The 20,704-nt window shown below is 43.6% G+C and overlaps 2 protein-coding genes across 9 annotated transcripts; both read left to right on the forward strand.

Moving 5' to 3' along the window:
• The first annotated feature begins 146 nt into the window (after positions 1–146).
• On the forward strand, positions 147–10,871 carry LOC124049098 (nucleolysin TIA-1-like). Of its 4 annotated transcripts, none has more exons than XM_046370442.1 (12): positions 147–405; positions 1,823–1,919; positions 3,009–3,107; positions 4,517–4,571; positions 4,804–4,891; positions 7,890–7,965; positions 8,214–8,322; positions 8,461–8,556; positions 8,673–8,757; positions 8,981–9,131; positions 9,429–9,577; positions 9,841–10,871. In XM_046370442.1, exons 1-12 carry the CDS (start codon positions 377–379, stop codon positions 9,977–9,979), a joined length of 1,173 nt encoding a protein of 390 aa, XP_046226398.1. In that variant the 5' UTR covers positions 147–376; the 3' UTR covers positions 9,980–10,871. The 4 variants fall into 4 exon arrangements, with proteins under 4 accessions (XP_046226398.1, XP_046226399.1, XP_046226400.1 ...); XM_046370443.1 differs by having other exon boundaries at positions 9,432–9,577; XM_046370444.1 differs by having other exon boundaries at positions 8,981–9,119.
• Positions 10,872–15,011: 4,140 nt separating this feature from the next.
• lg11h2orf42 (linkage group 11 C2orf42 homolog) lies at positions 15,012–20,404 on the forward strand. Of its 5 annotated transcripts, none has more exons than XM_046368257.1 (8): positions 15,012–15,136; positions 15,533–16,782; positions 16,897–17,010; positions 17,621–17,725; positions 17,815–17,922; positions 18,868–18,968; positions 19,150–19,312; positions 19,413–20,404. In XM_046368257.1, exons 2-8 carry the CDS (start codon positions 15,588–15,590, stop codon positions 19,637–19,639), a joined length of 2,013 nt encoding a protein of 670 aa, XP_046224213.1. In that variant the 5' UTR covers positions 15,012–15,136; positions 15,533–15,587; the 3' UTR covers positions 19,640–20,404. The 5 variants fall into 5 exon arrangements, with proteins under 5 accessions (XP_046224213.1, XP_046224214.1, XP_046224210.1 ...); XM_046368258.1 differs by having other exon boundaries at positions 15,021–15,136; positions 15,551–16,782; XM_046368254.1 differs by having other exon boundaries at positions 15,032–15,118.
• The last annotated feature ends 300 nt before the right edge of the window (positions 20,405–20,704 follow it).

Genomic DNA, 20,704 nt, shown 5'->3' on the forward strand with positions numbered 1-20,704 from the left:
AAATAAATATCCAACATGCCATCCATAGCACAAATCAAATGTTACTGTTAATCAATCGTTGCATTACAAGTCTTATTTTGGTCATTGCGCCGTCCTGCCAGTACTTTCACCAAAGCCACAGTGCGCATGCGATGCTATACCTTAGCGATGCCGTATATCCGCTCTCTTTCTCCGCCATTTTATGTCGCTTTTCTATTGTTCATAATTGAAGTTAGCAGGGGCGGCGGAGCGATTTACTGCGCATTAAAACATTTTTGGATATTGCTCAGTGGACATCAGCAAAATAGGGTAAAGGAGCAAGAATCCAAGGTCATCATAGAATACGACACACGTGGATTTTTCTCTCAGGGTTCGATCTCAACCTCGGTCGGAAAATATGATGGACGACGAAACACCCAAGACCCTGTATGTATGAATAGCGGCACGCTATTAGCTAGGGAATTACCATTTATTTCAAGTATCAGTGCATCGGTCTTATGTGTCAATTGCATTTTCATATGATGTGGTTCATAATAATCATGTCAGTCATTTCTCTACCCCCCCCCCTGTTTATTAGCTAGCTAGGACTGAGCCAGCCCACTGGGTTTATGATGGAAATGCACTGGCTAATAGGCTAGTTAACTAACATGTCAGACGTGTCCATTTTTTAAAGACAAAGGCACTGTAGCCACCTATGCTGTAGAAGAGAGAACATTGTTGCAACTTGCATAATTGTCTCTAAAGCCGCCTTTTTAGATCTCAACATTTAGAGATATTGTGATGTTCTTGTTCGCCTATTGGTGTTAAATGTACATTTAGCATATTTTGGTAATGTCATATTTGAGGAAGACTAACGTTCGCATGATTAGCAGGATAACTAGATATCTTGCTTACTAACTCTTGTCGACAGCATGCCGGGCCTCTAAATTAGCTTCAGTATCATGCTGAACAATGCTGTTGTCGTCAGCCTTAAAACGTTATATTTCTACACCGGTGTCCAGACAGTATTCAAGAAAGCACAACCTAACTGCTAAAGTTGGCTATCTAGCTATACCTACACTGCTCGGCATACATCAATGATCAATCATAGTCGGACATCAATGTGTTATCTGTTGCTGTTGGCTAACTACCTACCATACCTCTACAAATCTGAGATTCAGATTGGGTATGCCAGCTAGCTAACATGAATGTGTTAGTTGCAACTACGACACTGGCCATGCATGATAATGCACATATAGAAATTGTTGAATGCAATGTAAAAGCGCGGCCTAGTCATCTCGGATGCCCAGATTCTGGGGCCTAGGCCGCCTAATTTAGTCAATTCTAACTGAATATTACTTACTCTATACATTTGTGTTAGTTTTTCTCGCGTTAGACACAAACTGCGACAGTAACATAATCTGTCTTGAGAATGTTGCAAATATTATGTTCAGTAGCTGTAAAAGCCAGGTGTCTACTTTCCAAACAAAGCCGACTAACGTTACTTGTTTGGTTTTGTATGGCACTGCCTTATGTTATGGTTTCAGTTTCACCTCAGTTGTCTTCATGTGGCCACTGTTGCTATATGGTGCCTTGCATGGGCTGGTATCCATTTTAATATCTTAATTGTTAGCTGTGAGGTGGAATACACTGAGTTAAAGGGATAGTTCACCCCAAAATAATAAACAATTCCAGACGGTTTATACCGCTGTACTTTGTCGATGGTGGTGAACTATCCATTTTAAATCCAGATCTTCACAACCACACTTCCGTGACTATCAGGTAAGTGGAGCATTCGGAGTATCTTATGTTTGCCGAGTTGAACCCAGGGTGTCCATGCTGATGTGTTGTCACTGTGCTGCAGGTATGTTGGGAACCTGTCCCGGGATGTGACTGAAGCCCTCATCATGCAGCTGTTTGGACAGATCGGCCCCTGCAAGAGCTGTAAAATGATAGTAGACGTAAGTCCTAAATATTGGCTAGGAATGAACCTTCTCCAATCAGATTCAACTCAGAATTACTTACCACTGCACCATGTTTAGTCAGAACAAATGGGAGAGAATGTTTTGAAATGGAAAAACAAAAAGAGCATTATGATTAGACTTGGAGCTGGGCGTTATGGACAAAATCCATATTGCAATAAATTGCCTGAGTTGTGGTGATGGCAATGAATAGGATTTATAATAAGTTTATAATATTAATGTGCACTGCAGTTTTTGTAAATTATCATTTAAACTACTACTACTAGTTTGATGGTTCTAGGCACCAATTGTCCCATTAACAATCACCCATATTAGATAATTTATTTGATTTCAAACTTCACATTTATCTTGTATATGCTACTTATCTTAATGAACAATATCAGAAAAATGCCTGCGATAAGTGATTGGTATGGTCTGTGACGATCATTTTCGGTTTAACGTCCCATCTGTATTTGCACTCGTTGAGAGGGGTACCACTGCTTCAAAAACATTTTCTCTAGTTTTGTCCCTACTGAGCGCCGACCATGACTAGGGGCCTATTCAGTGGTCTGCAACACATTGCAGATAGGAATTTAATGTATGAAGCCTAAAGAAAAACAAATATGACCACACAATTCACTGTTCTACATGACAGAGGGATGTCTGTCCTACACACTTGCTTTATCTGGCACCCACTGAAAGTGACCCAGGACTCACTAGCCAAATTAGACAGAATAGCTTTGACCAGTAATAGTCAGCTGCCAGTTTAAGAACACATTGTACTGTTGCGAGTCTTTCTTCTGGTATTGATTTACATTGAGTCTGTCAAGCTAAATAGAGGGAAGATTGTTTTGGCCAATCTGTAAATGATGATGAATGATAATGGATTTTATTTGTATAGGCTAACTGGAGTATAAAATGCTTTACATTTTAATTGTTTTTATTTAATTAGGCATGTCAGTTAGTAACAAATTCTTATTTAAGGAGGGAGACTCAACTAGACCGACATTTCACAAGGGTAGGATGAAACGGTGGGCAGGTCTGGTGTCAAAGGTGAAGTCCCTGATCCTGTCCCCTGTTCCCCTCCAGACGGCAGGTAATGACCCATACTGCTTTGTGGAGTTCTACGAACACAGGCACGCTGCCTCGTCACTCGCAGCCATGAATGGTCGTAAAATAATGGGTAAGGTAAGCTATCGTATCTACAGGGTGAGTCTGGTTGGGTCTGCTTGGGGAGGGGAAGGAGGAGAAGGTTGGCCTACTTTATGTAGGACTGGAAAGGTCAGATTGGCGCAAGCAATATGGCTGCCCTATAAGGAATGGTTAGGGGTGGGGTTGATTTGGGACTGAGTCTCATTGACTGGGTATCACACTGAATCATGTTATCAGGTCAATCTCAACAGTTGACATTAAACACCAGGGAGTATGACATGCATGGAATGTTTCCTCAGTTAGCAATAATACCGCAACACCAGAATTTATTATTATTTTTTAAATATAAGTAGGCTACATTTGAATGGTCTTGCAGCATTCCTTACAACGGTAGGCTACTTTGTTCTTCACCCTGAAATCTGTCTCCATTCCTCACATGTCTAATGATAGCCCAGATAAGACTACATATTCCACACAAATGTTGTGTAGATGACATAAAAAAAAAAAAATTTGGATCAATCTGCAGGCCTCAATCTCTAATTAATGGGGAAGTTTGACATTGGCACCTTCGAATTCAGTCATATTACAATCTTTCCCATTCATTTGGGTTTGAAGCCAGCGCATCTCGCAATGTAAATGAAACGTCTGGTTCATTTGACCTGGGGGAGATACTGAATGAAGGAGCGTGGACGGCGGATTGCACTTGAATTCAAACACTATGAAACTCCTGTTGATAAGATGTTATGGATTTATTTATTTTTTGCTAGCTACTGATTGGGCACCCTTGCCACCTGACCCTGGCCATCCCAGATTGGTTGTAGCTAATAGGCTTACTTTTCTACACACTATTTAATCCTACTGGTAGAAATAGCTTCTGGACATCACCCATGTACAGTTTCATGCTCAGAAGACAACTTGGCATAGGCTATTATTATTGGCAGCATGTCCAATGACTTTAAACCTGGTTGGGTTGTGTAATCTTTCTAAGTAGTGTCCCCCATTGACCGGTTTCAAATAACACTCCTATACTTCTACCCCTATTTTTCTGTACAATGTGTTCTTTTGCAAAAATCCTTTGCATAAAGAATCCAAATAATACTATTTATATCTTTAAAGACACATTCAGTTGAAAATATTTTATCCTCAACAGGTATTGAAGGACCATTTGAGGAGTAATACAAGTTCGTAAAATTCACTTGTTTGTAAGTCCCTTGTTATTTGGACCTTTTTTTAACTTCCTAGACGTTTTGTTCCAAATTTGATTGATTAGACGGTGAGACTGAATTGTGACGTAGTCTGAGTGTGACCAGGCTTTCCCTCTATCACTGGTGTGACTACAACAAGACCTCTAACAGGCTGACAGACGCGTGCTGTACAAGTAAGGCTTGCTTTTCACCCCTCTTTCCATCCCCCTCTATCTTTTTCTCTTTCCATCTCTTCTTTAGGAGGTCAAGGTGAACTGGGCCACAACCCCTAGCAGCCAGAAGAAAGACACAAGCAGTGAGTACTGAGTACTATCTCTATACTTTGACATGCACTGTACCTAACTGTGTTAAAGGAGTAGTGCCTATATAAAGCATGGAAATGTGGCTAGACTTTGTGTATGGGGCATTTAGAGCACACTTGTGTTATCCAAGATTATTCCAATAATCGTTAGCATGGCTGCCTAAAATGAGTTGACTTTTTGTCATCTTCAAAAATGTTTTATACACATGGTTCTGTTTGCGTTCAGATCACTTCCATGTCTTCGTTGGAGACCTCAGTCCTGAAATCACCACGGATGACATCAAGGCTGCTTTCGCCCCCTTTGGGAGGATATCGTGAGTGTTCTCTGTTTCTCTCTACCCCAGTTGTTCTCTGTTTCTCCCTACCCCAGTTGTTCTCTGTTTCTCTCTGCCCCAGTTCTGTTTCTCCCTGCCCCAGTTGTTCTCTGTTTCTCCCTACCCCAGTTGTTCTCTGTTTCTCCCTACCCCAGTTGTTCTCTGTTTCTCCCTACCCCAGTTGTTCTCTGTTTCTCCCTACCCCAGTTGTTCTCTGTTTCTCCCTACCCCAGTTGTTCTCTGTTTCTCCCTACCCCAGTTGTTCTCTGTTTCTCCCTACCCCAGTTGTTCTCTGTTTCTCCCTACCCCAGTTGTTCTCTGTTTCTCCCTACCCCAGTTGTTCTCTGTTTCTCCCTACCCCAGTTGTTCTCTGTTTCTCCCTACCCCAGTTGTTCTCTGTTTCTCTCTCCCTACCCCAGTTGTTCTCTGTTTCTCTCTCTCTACCCCAGTTGTTCTCTGTTTCTCTCTCTCTACCCCAGTTGTTCTCTGTTTCTCTCTCTCTACCCCAGTTGTTCTCTGTTTCTCTCTCTCTACCCCAGTTGTTCTCTGTTTCTCTCTCTCTACCCCAGTTGTTCTCTGTTTCTCTCTCTGTTTCTCTCTCTCTACCCCAGTTGTTCTCTGTTTCTCTCTCCCTACCCCAGTTGTTCTCTGTTTCTCTCTCCCTACCCCAGTTGTTCTCTGTTTCTCTCTCTCTACCCCAGTTGTTCTCTGTTTCTCTCTCTCTACCCCAGTTGTTCTCTGTTTCTCTCTCCCTACCCCAGTTGTTCTCTGTTTCTCTCTCCCTACCCCAGTTGTTCTCTGTTTCTCTCTCCCTACCCCAGTTGTTCTCTGTTTCTCTCTCCCTACCCCAGTTGTTCTCTGTTTCTCTCTCTCTACCCCAGTTGTTCTGTTTCTCTCTCTCTACCCCAGTTGTTCTGTTTCTCTCTCCCTACCCCAGTTGTTCTGTTTCTCTCTCCCTACCCCAGTTGTTCTCTGTTTCTCTCTCCCTACCCCAGTTGTTCTCTGTTTCTCTCTCCCTACCCCAGTTGTTCTCTGTTTCTCTCTCCCTACCCCAGTTGTTCTCTGTTTCTCTCTCCCTACCCCAGTTGTTCTCTGTTTCTCTCTCCCTACCCCAGTTGTTCTCTGTTTCTCTCTCTCTACCCCAGTTGTTCTCTGTTTCTCTCTCTCTACCCCAGTTGTTCTGTTTCTCTCTCCCTACCCCAGTTGTTCTGTTTCTCTCTCCCTACCCCAGTTGTTCTCTGTTTCTCTCTCCCTACCCCAGTTGTTCTCTGTTTCTCTCTCCCTACCCCAGTTGTTCTCTGTTTCTCTCTCCCTACCCCAGTTGTTCTCTGTTTCTCTCTCCCTACCCCAGTTGTTCTCTGTTTCTCTCTCCCTACCCCAGTTGTTCTCTGTTTCTCTCTCTCTACCCCAGTTGTTCTCTGTTTCTCTCTCTCTACCCCAGTTGTTCTCTGTTTCTCTCTCCCCCCAGTTGTTCTCTGTTTCTCTCTCTCTACCCCAGTTGTTCTCTGTTTCTCTCTCTCTACCCCAGTTGTTCTCTGTTTCTCTCTCTCTACCCCAGTTGTTCTCTGTTTCTCTCTCTCTACCCCAGTTGTTCTCTGTTTCTCTCTCTCTACCCCAGTTGTTCTCTGTTTCTCTCTCTTGTTCTACCCCAGTTGTTCTCTGTTTCTCTCTCTCTACCCCAGTTGTTCTCTGTTTCTCTCTCTCTACCCCAGTTGTTCTCTGTTTCTCTCTCTCTACCCCAGTTGTTCTCTGTTTCTCTCTCTCTACCCCAGTTGTTCTCTGTTTCTCTCTCTCTACCCCAGTTGTTCTCTGTTTCTCTCTCTCTACCCCAGTTGTTCTCTGTTTCTCTCTCTCTACCCCAGTTGTTCTCTGTTTCTCTCTCTCTACCCCAGTTGTTCTCTGTTTCTCTCTCTCTCTACCCCAGTTGTTCTCTGTTTCTCTGTTTCTCTCTCTCTACCCCAGTTGTTCTCTGTTTCTCTCTCTCTACCCCAGTTGTTCTCTGTTTCTCTCTCTCTACCCCAGTTGTTCTCTGTTTCTCTCTACCTACCCCAGTTGTTCTCTGTTTCTCTCTACCTACCCCAGTTGTTCTCTGTTTCTCTCTACCTACCCCAGTTGTTCTCTGTTTCTCTCTCTCTACCCCAGTTGTTCTCTGTTTCTCTCTCTCTACCCCAGTTGTTCTCTGTTTCTCTCTCTCTACCCCAGTTGTTCTCTGTTTCTCTCTCTCTACCCCAGTTGTTCTCTGTTTCTCTCTCTCTACCCCAGTTGTTCTCTGTTTCTCTCTCTCTACCCCAGTTGTTCTCTGTTTCTCTCTCTCTACCCCAGTTGTTCTCTGTTTTGTTCTCTCTCTCTCTCTACCCCAGTTGTTCTCTGTTTCTCTCTCTCTACCCCAGTTGTTCTCTGTTTCTCTCTCTCTACCCCAGTTGTTCTCTGTTTCTCTCTCTCTACCCCAGTTGTTCTCTGTTTCTCTCTCTCTACCCCAGTTGTTCTCTGTTTCTCTCTCTCTACCCCAGTTGTTCTCTGTTTCTCTCTCTCTACCCCAGTTGTTCTCTGTTTGTCTCTCTCTACCCCAGTTGTTCTCTGTTTGTCTCTCTCTACCCCAGTTGTTCTCTGTTTGTCTCTCTCTACCCCAGTTGTTCTGTTTTCTCTCTCTCTCTACCCCAGTTATCTTGGTTATGCTTATTCAAAAACACGACAAAGATATGTTCCTTCAATCGTGAATGTTATTGATTGAACACGAGAACAAGCTGTATTCGCAGCATTCATTTGTAAAATCTGTTCTCTACAGGTCTTTTTGGAGTATGTCTCTCATCAAGCAGCGAATGAAATACTAATCACAGCACTTCTTGGTAACATACTTATCATCCAGTGCTTTACAGCAACGTGGGGCCGAAACCTCCCTGGACAGAAACCCAGTTAGTTGGTGGCAAGGAAAAGTTTCCTAGAAACACAGATGGATCAGTTGGCAGAGGCCATAACTTCCTGTTGTCTCTGTCCACAGTGATGCTCGAGTGGTGAAAGACATGGCCACTGGCAAATCTAAAGGCTATGGCTTTGTGTCCTTCTTCAACAAATGGGTGAGTGCCCGCCCCCTCCCAACTTCCACTTACTGTGCTGCATCTGGGGTTTGTGGCTTGCAAGAAATCATTAGCATCGCAGCAGTGTGAGGCTCCATTCCTTTTTTGTGTCCCCCCTCAGACGTCACCCAGCAATGTTTAGTCACTTTGAGCTATTGAGTTTACATGGGTGAAGACGAGATTTAGATTCTATGTTACACCATTATTACGATCACTATGCATAATAAATGGTATGCCTTTTTGTGTAGGATGCAGAGAATGCCATCCAACAGATGGGAGGTCAGTGGTTGGGAGGACGGCAGATCAGGACTAACTGGGCCACCAGGAAGCCCCCTGCGCCCAAAGCCACCTACGAGAGTGAGTTAGACACAACAGTCTAAAGAAGGACTCGCGCGCACACCTGCTGGCATCTGAATTTGGGGGAAAATATATGAAAAAAAATTGGCAGATTTTTTTCATTCGTGTTTTAAATCAACCTTCTCCCCCGTGGAGCAGCAAACACCAAACACCTGTCGTTTGAAGAGGTTGTGAACCAGTCCAGTCCCAGCAACTGTACCGTCTACTGTGGAGGTGTCACAACAGGCCTCACAGGTCAGAACCTCAAGACAATCTGTACCTTGGAAGTCACAACATAACTTGCAGGTTATTTAGATGGAATGTGTGATGTCATTGGTGACCCCATCCTTACTGATGTACCTTGTTTCCAGAGCAACTGATGAGGCAGACCTTCACCCCCTTCGGTCAGATCATGGAGATCAGAGTTTTCCCAGACAAAGGCTACTCATTTGTGAGGTAAGTCCATGCACATTGTCTACAGAATACACTGTTCCAGAATCCCGTATTCCCACAGAGTAACCCAGAATCACAGTAAAACCTGGTCATCTCCAGGTGAAAACGTGGAACTTTTCACTGCTGACCAGGTGTCTGCATCTCTAGTTCGATGGGAAGAGCCCTGATGGTGACCTTGAAGTTGTTCGGGAGATTTTCCTCTCACCTGCGTCTCTCCCTGGTATAGGTTCAACTCCCACGAGGGAGCGGCCCACGCCATAGTGTCAGTGAACGGGACGTCCATAGATGGTCACGTGGTGAAGTGTTACTGGGGGAAAGAAACCACAGACATGGTCAGCCCCATGCAGCAGGTACAGATGCCTCAGGTAAGACCACAGGTAACAGCACTTCCTTTCTCATACAACATCCTTTACACTCTCTTAGGTGGTATAATGCATGTGTAATGACATGGATATGATATACACATGGATATGATGTACACGTGTCATAACATATCTACGATATACACGTGTAATAACATATCTACATGCTTAGCTTTAGGGGCTTGATGTAGCAGTTGCCCATAAGCACAGAGTAAAGTGGGCTATCTAAGTAAACAGAAAAACATAGTAGACCCATTTTGATCCAATAGTTGATCAATTACATAGTTTGAACCCTAAGTGTTGTCTCCACAGCAGAACAAAATAGGTTTTGCAGCTCAGCCCTACGGCCAGTATGCCCAGTGGTACGGTAACGCCCAGCAGATTGGCCAATACGTCCCAAATGGGTGGCAGGTACCCACCTACGGAGTCTATGGACAGGCCTGGAACCAGCAGGGATTCAAGTGAGTACTCGTGGACTCCTAGAGGGAAGGGAACAAGGTGTTTGAAGGAAATGCAGGCCAGATGTTGGGAGGAGACTTGTTTAACATTAGTGGCCCTTGAAGATCAATCTGAACTTCTTGTTCATGTCGTTGCTCTCTCTCTCTCTCTTCATCCCTCTCATGACCTTTACCCTCCTGCCCTTTAACCATCACCGATTTTGGGTTTACACCTTTCTCTCCCCATCCTTCACCTATCCTCTAACCTCCATGTTGTCTCTGTGTAGCCATTTACAGGCGGGTGCTGGGTGGACGGGCGTGGGAGCCGTCAGTAATGGTGGTGTGGTGGAGTCTGGACAGGGAGTCAATGGGACTGTGCTGGCCAACCAGTCCGGCATGGGCACCGCTGGCTACCACACCCACTGATCAGCGTTGGCCTGGCGGCCCAGAGTCGTCCTCCTACCCTCCACAACAGGGATCCTATACAGGGGGTGGGGGGGCCAACATGTGCCCTGTCTTTTACAACATGATTAAGAACTCTATGACGGGGAGGGGGGGGGTTCCCCTGTCCGTCCCCCCCACCCAACCTGGTTTTTACATGTAAGTTTTATGGTGGAGAAGAGGAGGAAACGCTTGTGTGTGTCATTGGCGATAGAGTTGCCCAGTCCTGGTATATAAGATACACACGTGTGTGTGTGTGTATACAGTACCAGTAAAAAGTTTATTCCAGTGTTTTTCTTTATTTGTATTATTTTCTAGATTGTAGAATAATAGTAAAGACATCAAAACTATGAAATAACACACATGGAATCATGTAGTAACCAAAAAAAAGTGTTAAACAAATCAAAATACATTTTTATATTTGAGATTGTTCAAATTAGACACCATTTACCTTTACAGCTTTGCACATTCTTGGCATTCTCTCAACCAGCTTCATGAGGAATGCTTTTCCAACATTCTTGAAGGAGTTCCCACATGCTGAGCACTTGGCTGCTTTTCCTTCACTCTGCGGTCCAACTCATCCCAAACTATTTCAATTGGGTTGAGGTCGGGTGATTGTAGAATCCAGGTCATCTCATGCAGCACTCATCACTCTCCTTCCTGGTCAAATAGCCCTTACACAGCCTGGAGGTGTTTTGAGGTTTTCCTGTTTAAAACAACTTAGTCCCTATAAGCGCAAACCAGAAGGGACGGCGTATCGCTGCAGAATGTGCCTTGAATTCTAAATAAATCAGACAGTGTCACCAGCAAAGCACCATCACACCTCGTCCTCCATACTTCACAGGGGAACCACACATGCAGAGATCATCCGTTAACCTACTCTGAGTCTCACAAAGACACTGCTGTTGGATCCAAAAATCTAAGTTGGACTCATCAGACCAAAGTAAAGATTTCCACCGGTCTCATGTCCATTGGTCGTGTTTCTTGGCCCAAGCAAGTCTCTTCTTATTGGTGTCCTTTAGTAGTAGTTTCTTTGCAGCAATTGGACCATGAAGGTCTGATTCACACAGTTTCCTCTGAACAGTTGATGTCTGTTACTTGAACACTGTGTAGCATTTATTTGGGATGCAATTTCTGAGGCTGGTAACTAATAAACGTATCCTCAGTAGCAGAGGTAATTCTGGGTCAACCATTCCTCTGACGGTCCTCAAGAGAGTCAGTTTCATCATAGCGCTGGATGGTTTTTGCGAGTGCACTTGAAGAAACTTTCAAAGTTCTTGAAATTTTCCGCATTGACTGACCATGTCTTAACGTAATGATGGACTGTCATTTCTCTTTGCTTATTTGTGTTTTTCTAGCCATAATATGGACTTTGTCTTTTACCAAATAGGGTTATCTTCTGTATACCACCCCTACCTAGTCACATCACAACTGATTGGCTGAAAGGCATTTAGAAGGAAAGAAATTCCACAAATTAATTTAACAAGGCACACCTCTTAATTGAAATTTATTCCAGGTGACTACCTCATGAAGCTGGTTGAGAGAATGCCAAGAGCGTGCAAAGCTGTCATCAAAGCAAAGGGTAGCTAATTTGAAAAATGTAAAATATGTGTTCTTTAACACTTTTTTTTATTGCTTCCTACATGATTCCAAATGTGTTATTTCATAGTTTTGATGTCTTCACTAGTCTACAATGCAGAAAATAGTCAAACAAACAAAAAACAACTGGAATGAGTAGGTGTTTGAACTTTTGACTGGTACTGTATACATGCGTACACACACCCTACAACTGACTCATGAATCAAAAAGGACTATGCCATTTTTAATTAAAGTACTATTAAATGATAAAAGACATATTTTGGATTTGCTTTTTCTCGTTGGTTTGTTTTGAACGATTTCCACTGCTGATATCGTTAAGAAACGAGCTTTGCCTTTTTGTTTTGTTTTTTTGGGACTGTCATTTTAAAGAAATGTTTAAATCAATGACTCCATGGAATCATGTGAAATGTAAGAACCTTTTTTTGTTTTTTATGTTTATAAAAAACGAATCAAATGGATGTCAACTGTTGTATTTTTTTAAATCTCAATATCTCAACTAAGAAACAATTGCAGGGATTACTGCCACTGTTCTTCTTTCTTTTAAAGGCAGACAAATATTGCACAATACTATTACTTAGTTACCTTTTCACAAAATTTGATGTTACACAAATTCTAGGTATTTTGAATTGTTTTGCATTCCACTTTTTTCCTGTTGAAACTTTTGTTTTAGGAGGGCGTACGTACGTATACTGTTTTGTATGTAAATAACCAAACAAAGTCTGTTCAACTGTTCTGACGCTGTACAAAGAGGAAGAAACCTCATGTTAATTATGGAAGCTTGCTTGCTTTTTGACGGCCAGGGCTGGGGATTTAAACTAGACTGGGGCATATTAGCATCACTGCTAAATGCTGGTCCATTACAATGTAGGGACAGTGCAACATTAGATTCTTCCAGGGGCCCGAGGAGAGCGAACGGCAGTGCAAAAATGATCTATACTGAAAAGTCATGTAGAATGAAAGTTATTCTGTGTATACAACCTAAATATTGAACTTTTTGGTGTTTTTTTATGACAAAGTAGTAAATAGTTATCAAACGTAAAAAATGAAACTTGAATGGATCATAATTTTGCACTGTGCCCCCCCCCCCCCCATGGAGTTGTTTAAATAATACAGTTGGATGAGACACATTGTGTTGCCTTACTTTGAGTTAATTTAATTTTAACCAACCAATTTATCATAGAGTAGGCAGTGCCTAAGGATAGACCTTATGTTTTGGGGGTGGGGTTATGTTGCTGATGCTATAATGTGTTCTTGCTTTGTCCCATTAAAATGCTGATGCTTATAAACATTGCTTGCAGAAACGGATCATATTTCTATCTCCATCACACTTTTTGTTACTGTGTTTTTACAGGCTTGAGTTGAGAGTATTGTGAGAGGTGGTCCAGTCTTACAACGAAATGCTTTTTTTTTGTTTACAATGAGCTTTCCTTGTAGTATTCAGATCCATAGATTTTTGTCAATAACAAGTTTTGTAAGTAACAGAAACTGGAATTACAAGAGCAGGTCGGGCCTACATACATTACATACACTTGACCCAAGCTGTGTTTGAATTTCTGATCTACAGGTATGAACAACCATAGAAACTACATGTCACTTGATTCTCTTCTCTGAAAAGGCCTTTCATCTCGGCCAGTAATGTATATACAGTAACACCAGTAATGTATATACGCTGCCTTCACTTGCTAGTCGGAAATATCCGATTTACTAACTGGTTGAACACGCCAACCAGATAACTTGGGACATTTCCGACTTGCTATCTAGATCTGAATAGCATGTGAACGTGGCAACAAACATTGTATTGCTGATGCTATGTAGTGACCATTTGAGTGGCTTTGAAGCCACTGGTCAGCCATATTTGCACTCCCCAGTAGGAGCAGTCCTCCATAGGAATGCATTTTTTAATTTGACCTTTATTTAACTAGGCAAGTAATTTGAGAACAAATTCGTATTTACAATGACTGGGAACAGTGGGTTAACTTCCTTGTTCAGGGGCAGAATGACAACAAAACTAACATTGACCAAAAACATATGGACTTTTATATTTTTATGTATAGCTCACAATTTAAAAGCATTTGAATGAAGGTGTCTGTAATAAATACATGCATTTCTATAGAGCTCGCCAGTTTGTAGTCCTAAAACCCGGAAATTAGTTACCTCTGGTTCATTCAGCGAAAAATGAATGGGGAAAGAATAGGGTTTTGGGGATAAATGCCGAAAATAAGGTCTAAGGTTATCACTAGTTTAAGAGATTATATACCTTTTGTTCTATGAGATGTCAAGTTAACCTGCCCTTTTTGAATTATGAAGCCCTTATGTGCTTTTTAAAATTACATAAATGCTTCAAAATTAACAAAAAAAGGTGACATCTGATGAAGATTATCCTAGAACAAAATGTATAAGATCTTATAAAGCCATATTCGAACATAATACATTTTTACTGGGGAGCTCAGGTAATGTAATGATGTCCACGAGCACGAATCACCACATCACTAATTTAGTTTTGTCCGAACTGCCATGTCAGTCATTTTTATTTGTCCGGAAGGTTATTACCCCAGCCGTAAAAACCTACTGTTTTTCGGCAAACTCCAAGTACTTCTGATATTTATCCCGGGCGAATCGTCATCCCTGTGTTTGTAGGGATTATTACAGAGTTTAACTGGTGCTGCACCCAGTTTGGGTATGAACATGGGGAGCACATTTATGCTTAAAACAAAGCGCTATGCACTGGCCTACAGATGAATGATCTGTTTTGTCACATATAAACCTTTCTAGTGCCATACTTCTCTTCTAAAATATGAAGTGGACGATATTGTGCCAATAAATTGATACATTGCTAACTACGTCAGGTCTGCATAGGTTACCGTTTATGGTTACTATTGATATGCATTTTTATTTTTGGACTTTCTCCGAACTGAAGGCCATGAAGCAAATATTAGGTTATCCCTAGACATTTGAAATATCTTCACGCCTAGAAGAGCATCTGAGTTTCCGTCATAATGGTCAACTGAGAATGAGAAAACACCCCAAAATTACAGGGCAGTTTGGTAAAACTAATCCCCTCCTAATCGTCCACTGAAAAAACGGACATGTTGGGGTTATTATTACATAACCGACGTTCTATAGTAATACTAGTTCCATGAGAGTATGGTTTAAACCTGTTTTTACCACCACATTTATTTTCAGCATATATCCAAAAACACCATTCATTTCCGCATAGGCTTTGTCCAGTGAACCTTTGTGGAGTTAGAACAATGAGCTAGTAATAGATCTTTGCTATCTGTGGAGTTAGTGCTTTCAAAAATACGACATTACTATTTTACAACCGTGGGGGGAGTACCAAGATGGACGTGCGGTGAATGAAACATCTACTTTATGTATAAGTCATTGTCCAATACCCTACCCAATCAGGATGCTCGTTACAGGCGCAATGCGGAGACACGGATGTAAGGAGGAATGGCGACGGTCGAGGAGAAGAGGAGGTTTGTGTATGAAAACTGGAACGACCATACAGCACCAGGATTATAGGTAGTGAAAAAAACACAGGTATGCATTCAGCTGTAACCAATCAAGGTTCAAACACAGGCGTGGAGCAGTAGATTGCGATGCGTCTGGTATAATTATGGACGCATTTTACATGTTATTGTTCACTTCAGGAACAATGTCATCCTACATAAATTGGCTTTTCTATTCCTTTCTTATCAAAGTTACATGTGTTACATGTGTTGAAAAGTAACCGTTTTTTTAATGATAAATTATTTGTTATATTTTGTATTAAAAAAAACACTTATTTCTGGTTACATAAGGAAACGCGAAAAAGACCTACAAAGGCTTGACTGGAACAAAAGATTGTATAATGGCCTAAGTTATTTTTTGATCACATTGATTACAGTAATATCTACTTGCTGAAATTAGATCAGGCTGTATCTGTTCTCTTTTCAGACCTACTCTGTCTTCCAGACTTCAGGCCAACTGCCAGTGGAGACCGGCTGCCCAAATGGAGTCTGGTGTGGCAGTAACCTCACCTCCTGCATCGGTGGTTGCCCCTACACCCCACAACCTTTGCTCAAAGCAGAGAGAGAGTAGCAAGAAGACTGCTACCAGCACCAACCCCTCCTTTCTGTCCAATCTGGGAAAGCCCACCTTACGAGGGATCAGGAAGTGTCCCCAGTGTGGCGTTTTCAACGGCACCCGTGGGCTCAGCTGCAAGAACAAGGCTTGTGGAATTGTCTTCAGAGATGGGGGGGCTGTGGGGGGAGGCAGAGGGGCCAAGAGAGGAGCAATGGAGGTGGTGCGGGTGGTGATTGACGGAGGAGGGGAAGATGAAGAGGGAGATGAAGGAAGATGTGGTGAATCCTCAGGTGGAGGTGCGCAGGTGTTCTCTGTCTGTCAGCGAGTGAGAGGGGTGGGAGCGGCTGCAACACAGCGGGGCTTCATAGAGCTTGTCCCCACGGATACGGCCATTGCCACGAGTGAAGGGGCGACTCTGCTGACCCGGGTCAACATGGGCCGCTGCTTCCTGCCCACCTGCCGCCATGCCAACGGTCAAAGGTCAGGCCAGAGCCAGTCACAGCAGGTAGCTGTTCTGACCAACCCCCCCACCAAGCATGGCGTGTCTAACTCCGTCACTCCCTGTGTCCACGTGAAGCAGGCCATGGAGTGCCAGGTGCAGGCCACCCCTCTCCCCCTGAAGAGCTCTATCCTGGAGGGGCTTCAGGCCTCAGCCGAGGCCAGGGAAGAGCTCTGGAGGTTGGCTACTGAGTCCCCGGGACCCCTGGTTCAGCGGGTGAACAAAGATACTCTGGTGGTGAAATGTCACAGTGGACCAAGTCATCCTCTGGGGCTGCTGCACCTAACTGTAGGCGCGGGGGGGTCTGCTGTTGGGGGGAAGGGGAAGGGGAAGGTCAGAGAGGGGGCTGTGTTTCAGTGTTCCTGTCAAGGGGGTGTCAGAGGAGGTACGGCAGGGGGAAGAGTGGCCGTGGAAACCTCCCAGAATGGGAATGGGGAGGTGAGAGGGTCCTCAGGTGGCGTCTCCTCTGGTGTCTTACCTGACTCCACCTCTCCGCCTGGTGCTGATGCTGGCCCTACAGCTCCATACCTCTGCCTCCACTTCTATGCCTGTGTTTGCGCCTTCACCAGCGACGAGAAACTGGCCTCAGAGTTCACAGGTTTCCTCAACTACAGCTCCAATGGTAGGTCCCTAGGAGAGGGATTGATGTGTGTGTGATCTTTGTGTAATATTTCATGGTGTATGTATGTGTTCACTGCAGTACCTGTAGGAGACTCTGTTGTCATCTGTACTACAGGTATACAACAGAATGCTGACTGCACAGTCCTCTGTGGCTCCAGCCCACCTCAGCTGCCTGAACCAATCACCGCTCACAAAACCAAGAGACTCCGCCTGGAAGAGCACCTCATTGGTGAGCTGCCCTGTCAATCACACTGCTCATCCAATAGAAGTGCGAGTGCCTCATCATGAAAATAGGATATTTTTTATGTGCTTTGAAATCTGCCTGAGCACAATTTTTTTCTCTCGATGTGTTCTTCTCTGTTATCATCTATCCTCTTTTTCCTCTGTCACTCCTTTCTTCTTCATTTTCCCCTGTAAGTCCCTCCTTCCTTCTCTCTCCTCCCTCCATTCAGCTGTATTCCTGTAGGGTGGGTAGGGGTAGGATGGGTAGAGGAGGCCTTGTCAGAGGAAACCTCCTGGTCATTGTGCTCCTGTTTCTATTGGGCTCAAGAACGCAGGTGCAGCCTGGCTCCTTTCTCTCTGTCGCTCTGTGTCTTAACCACTGCCTCTGTCCTGTCCATCTGTCCTCCCTTTCTGTCTCTCACGGCCTTTCTCACGGCCTTTCTCACGGCCTTTCTCACGGCCTTTCTCACTGCCTTTCTCACTGCCTTTCTCACTGCCTTTCTCACTGCCTTTCTGCCCCTTAACGGTTTCCAATAAACCACAGATTCTTGAGCATTAAAAGGTCATATTATATTATTCTATCTCTTTTAATTAATTATGACTTGTGTTTGTGTCAGGGAGCAGTCAACCTGTGGATGAGAGCCTGGTGACCCTGGGCTTCCAGCAGTGGCTAGCCAGCGTTACAGAGAGGATCCACCTGACCATGCACTACCAGTTTGATGGTAACACACACACACACACACACACACAGCCCTCCGTGCCTCTGTGTTTGTCTAATTGATGATGATGATAAAGATGTTGTTGTCTCCAGGTCAGCCGGAGCCTCTGGTGTTCCACATCCCCCATGTGTTCTTCAACGCCCTGCAGTATCGTCTGTCCCTGGGCTCCAAGAAGAGACGGCTGCCTAATGCTACCTCAGGTAACCCTTAACCCTAACCACAACCCAACGCCATCCCGAATTCAACTATAGTGAGCTCCAAAAGTACTGGGACAGTGACCCTTGTTTGTTGTCGTTTTGGTTCTGTACTTCAGCACTTTGGATTTTAAATGACCCAATGACTCTGAGGTTAATGTTCAGACTGTCAGCTTTAATTTGAGGGTACAAATACTTTTGGTCCCCTGAAATGGGCGCAGTATGTACCAAAAGTGGCATAATTTCTAAACTGTTTCCCACCATATGGATGAAAATACCTTCAAATTAAAGCTGACAGTCTGCACTTAACCTCACAGTCATTGTATCGTTTAAAATGCTGGAGTACAGAACCAAAACAACAACAAAAAATGGTCACTGTCCCAATACTTTTGGAGCTCACTGTATAACGCTACAAATGAGCCCACTCTAACCCTAACAGCCTCGGACACCCAGGCTTTGTTTACATTGTTCCGAACTCCTGGGAACTTGTCAGCCGAAAGAGTCTAGATGAATGCTAGTGACACATTGCCACCATCAAACATTTTGATTGGGTGGAGCTCCAAACAGAGGTTATGTTTCTAAAACATTTTCTGACTTGCAACAAGCTAACTAGCATACGATACAAAAAAGAAAGGCAGAATAGGCTACTAAAATGTTGTCTAACCGGTAGGAAAAGAGGCACAATCAAAACTAGGAAAAAACAACTAATTTGAATTTTTACTCTGAGACAATCAAATGCGAGCTTTAACAGCCAGCACTCCCATTCAAATGCAAAATCCAATACTGAAGTATTGGAAGATGAGATTTGGAAAGATGGCCTCACGAGACTAACCCTAATGCAACTACAGGTAAACCTTAACCCAACACTAAACATAACACTAAAGTAACCACCAGTTTTAGACTGAGTTACAAGGGAAACATGTTTTGTTATCTTTTGTTTTCTTTGGTCAGCGTTTGTGAGGAATGATGATCTGCACCATGGCTCCTTCCCCAAGTACACCTGGCACATCACCAACCTGATGCAGGTGAAACGCATCTTCGACACCCCAGAGGTCAGCTCCCTCTTCTTCACTCCTCCCCATCTCCCTCATTCATCTCATCCACTCACACGGTCTTCAGCTCGTGTCATGTATTTACCACAGGGTGTTGGTATGTTTTGGTCTTAGTCACTCTGTGACTTTCTATCTCACCATGCATTCTTCTCTCACTCTCTGTCTTCCTCTGTCTGTCTAGCTGCCCCTGGAGTTGACCCAGAGTTTTGTGAAGAACAGTGATGGTTCCTACTCTCCGTTCCGCTGCCCCGAGCCTCTTCATCCTCACCCCACTGAGGGCTACAGCCGGACAGACAGATCCCAGGCCATACGACCCCTGGAGCTACGCACCTTTCTCCAAGTCGGTCAGTGTGTGTGTGTGTGTGTTGTGTGTTTGAGTGAGTGAGAGCTGGGCTGGACTGCTATGTGTGATGTAAATGATCTGATTTGTTGTGATCACCACAGGACTGTATACTGGAGATCAGAAGGATCCCACTCCCTTTGTGATCGAGTGGATCCCAGACATCCTGCCTCGCTGTCACGTCGGAGAGCTCCGCATCCGCTTCCAGTATGGTCACCAGCACGGAGGACAGACTGAATACTGTGACGGAACGCCGAGACGCACCGGAGCGGGAGGGGGGACAGAGAGGGGGGGTTGCAAGTCATCATCAGAGACCTCCCTTCCCAAATAAAAAGTTCCACAGGCAACTGTCCCATGAGAAATCACTGGAGGATCTGATAGTTAATAGTTCTGGGAATTATGAAAGTCTAGAGCATTGTTTTAGATCGAGGGAGATGAAGGGGGACCAGTTTTTAGAGAGAGAATTGGGGGGGTGGGCATTTTGAGAGAAGGAAAGAAGATATGTGAAAGAGTGCTGCTGATGGCCAAGAATTGTATTTTTTATATCACTGTTTGCACACTCTTCTCCCAAAGTTACCCTATGTCCCTTCCATTGCAGCTAACATGGATTTGTGTTCATTCATGCTATTACATGACTTCTATGTATCAAATCGCAGGTGCTTGATAACATTAGCTACTCTGCAGAGAAGTAGCATCTGAATGTAATATCAAGTCATTGAGTTAATCAAATGATAAACGTGTGTGAGGCTTATGTGTGTGTCTGAAGGATTGTAAATGAATGACATCTGATTGAATACCCTTTGCATGTGTGTGTGTGCATTTATAAGTGGTGTACAATGAATAATAACTTTCTGGTGTGTAGTGATCTAATTCACTGTCGAGTAGAACATTTACATTTGTGCCCGTAGTTACAGAATAACATAATGGTTTGTTGTCTTTTTGTTTGTTTGTAGTGTAGATGAATACATTTATTGACTTTGAGAATAGACTGTCTTTCTTCTCCGAAAATCAACTTTTTCTATTTCTTAGCTTCGCTCCCTCCCATCCTTTACATTACTTATTTTACTGATTAAAGAGTGTGCACACTTGTGTCCTAGATGTTGTTTTTTTCTGCCAAAGTGTTGAGTTAGTCTTTGTCCACCAGGTGGTGACATTGGCTAACAATTTCACACCAGTGTTCCACAAACTGCGCTAGTGCCAACAGAAGAGAGAAATGAGGTTTTGCTTTACAGAAAAGTAACTGTCCAATGTTTGGCCACGGCTCCATCCCTCAATGAACAGACAGCTCACTTCAATTACACCCTCCTTCTCAGGATATCATCAAACCACAGTCTCAGAATAAGATCCACTTTTACATGAACGAATTGATTCAGTTAATGCTCCTTAGTGAACCACA

Source organism: Oncorhynchus gorbuscha, linkage group LG11, assembly GCF_021184085.1.
Source record: "Oncorhynchus gorbuscha isolate QuinsamMale2020 ecotype Even-year linkage group LG11, OgorEven_v1.0, whole genome shotgun sequence".
Lineage (NCBI taxonomy): Eukaryota > Metazoa > Chordata > Actinopteri > Salmoniformes > Salmonidae > Oncorhynchus > Oncorhynchus gorbuscha.

Excerpts from the sequence above, each read along its gene's own strand:
- lg11h2orf42 (XM_046368254.1), top strand. The coding sequence starts at position 15,081 with ATGAAAACTGGAACGACCATACAGCACCAGGATTATAG. Across the intron at positions 15,119-15,532 it reads ATACAGCACCAGGATTATAG|ACCTACTCTGTCTTCCAGAC; the intron begins GTAGTGAAAAAA and ends TTCTCTTTTCAG. Across the intron at positions 19,313-19,412 it reads ACGCACCTTTCTCCAAGTCG|GACTGTATACTGGAGATCAG; the intron begins GTCAGTGTGTGT and ends TGATCACCACAG.
- LOC124049098 (XM_046370442.1), top strand. The coding sequence starts at position 377 with ATGATGGACGACGAAACACCCAAGACCCT. Across the intron at positions 8,758-8,980 it reads AAAGGCTACTCATTTGTGAG|GTTCAACTCCCACGAGGGAG; the intron begins GTAAGTCCATGC and ends TCCCTGGTATAG. Across the intron at positions 9,132-9,428 it reads TGCCTCAGGTAAGACCACAG|CAGAACAAAATAGGTTTTGC; the intron begins GTAACAGCACTT and ends TTGTCTCCACAG.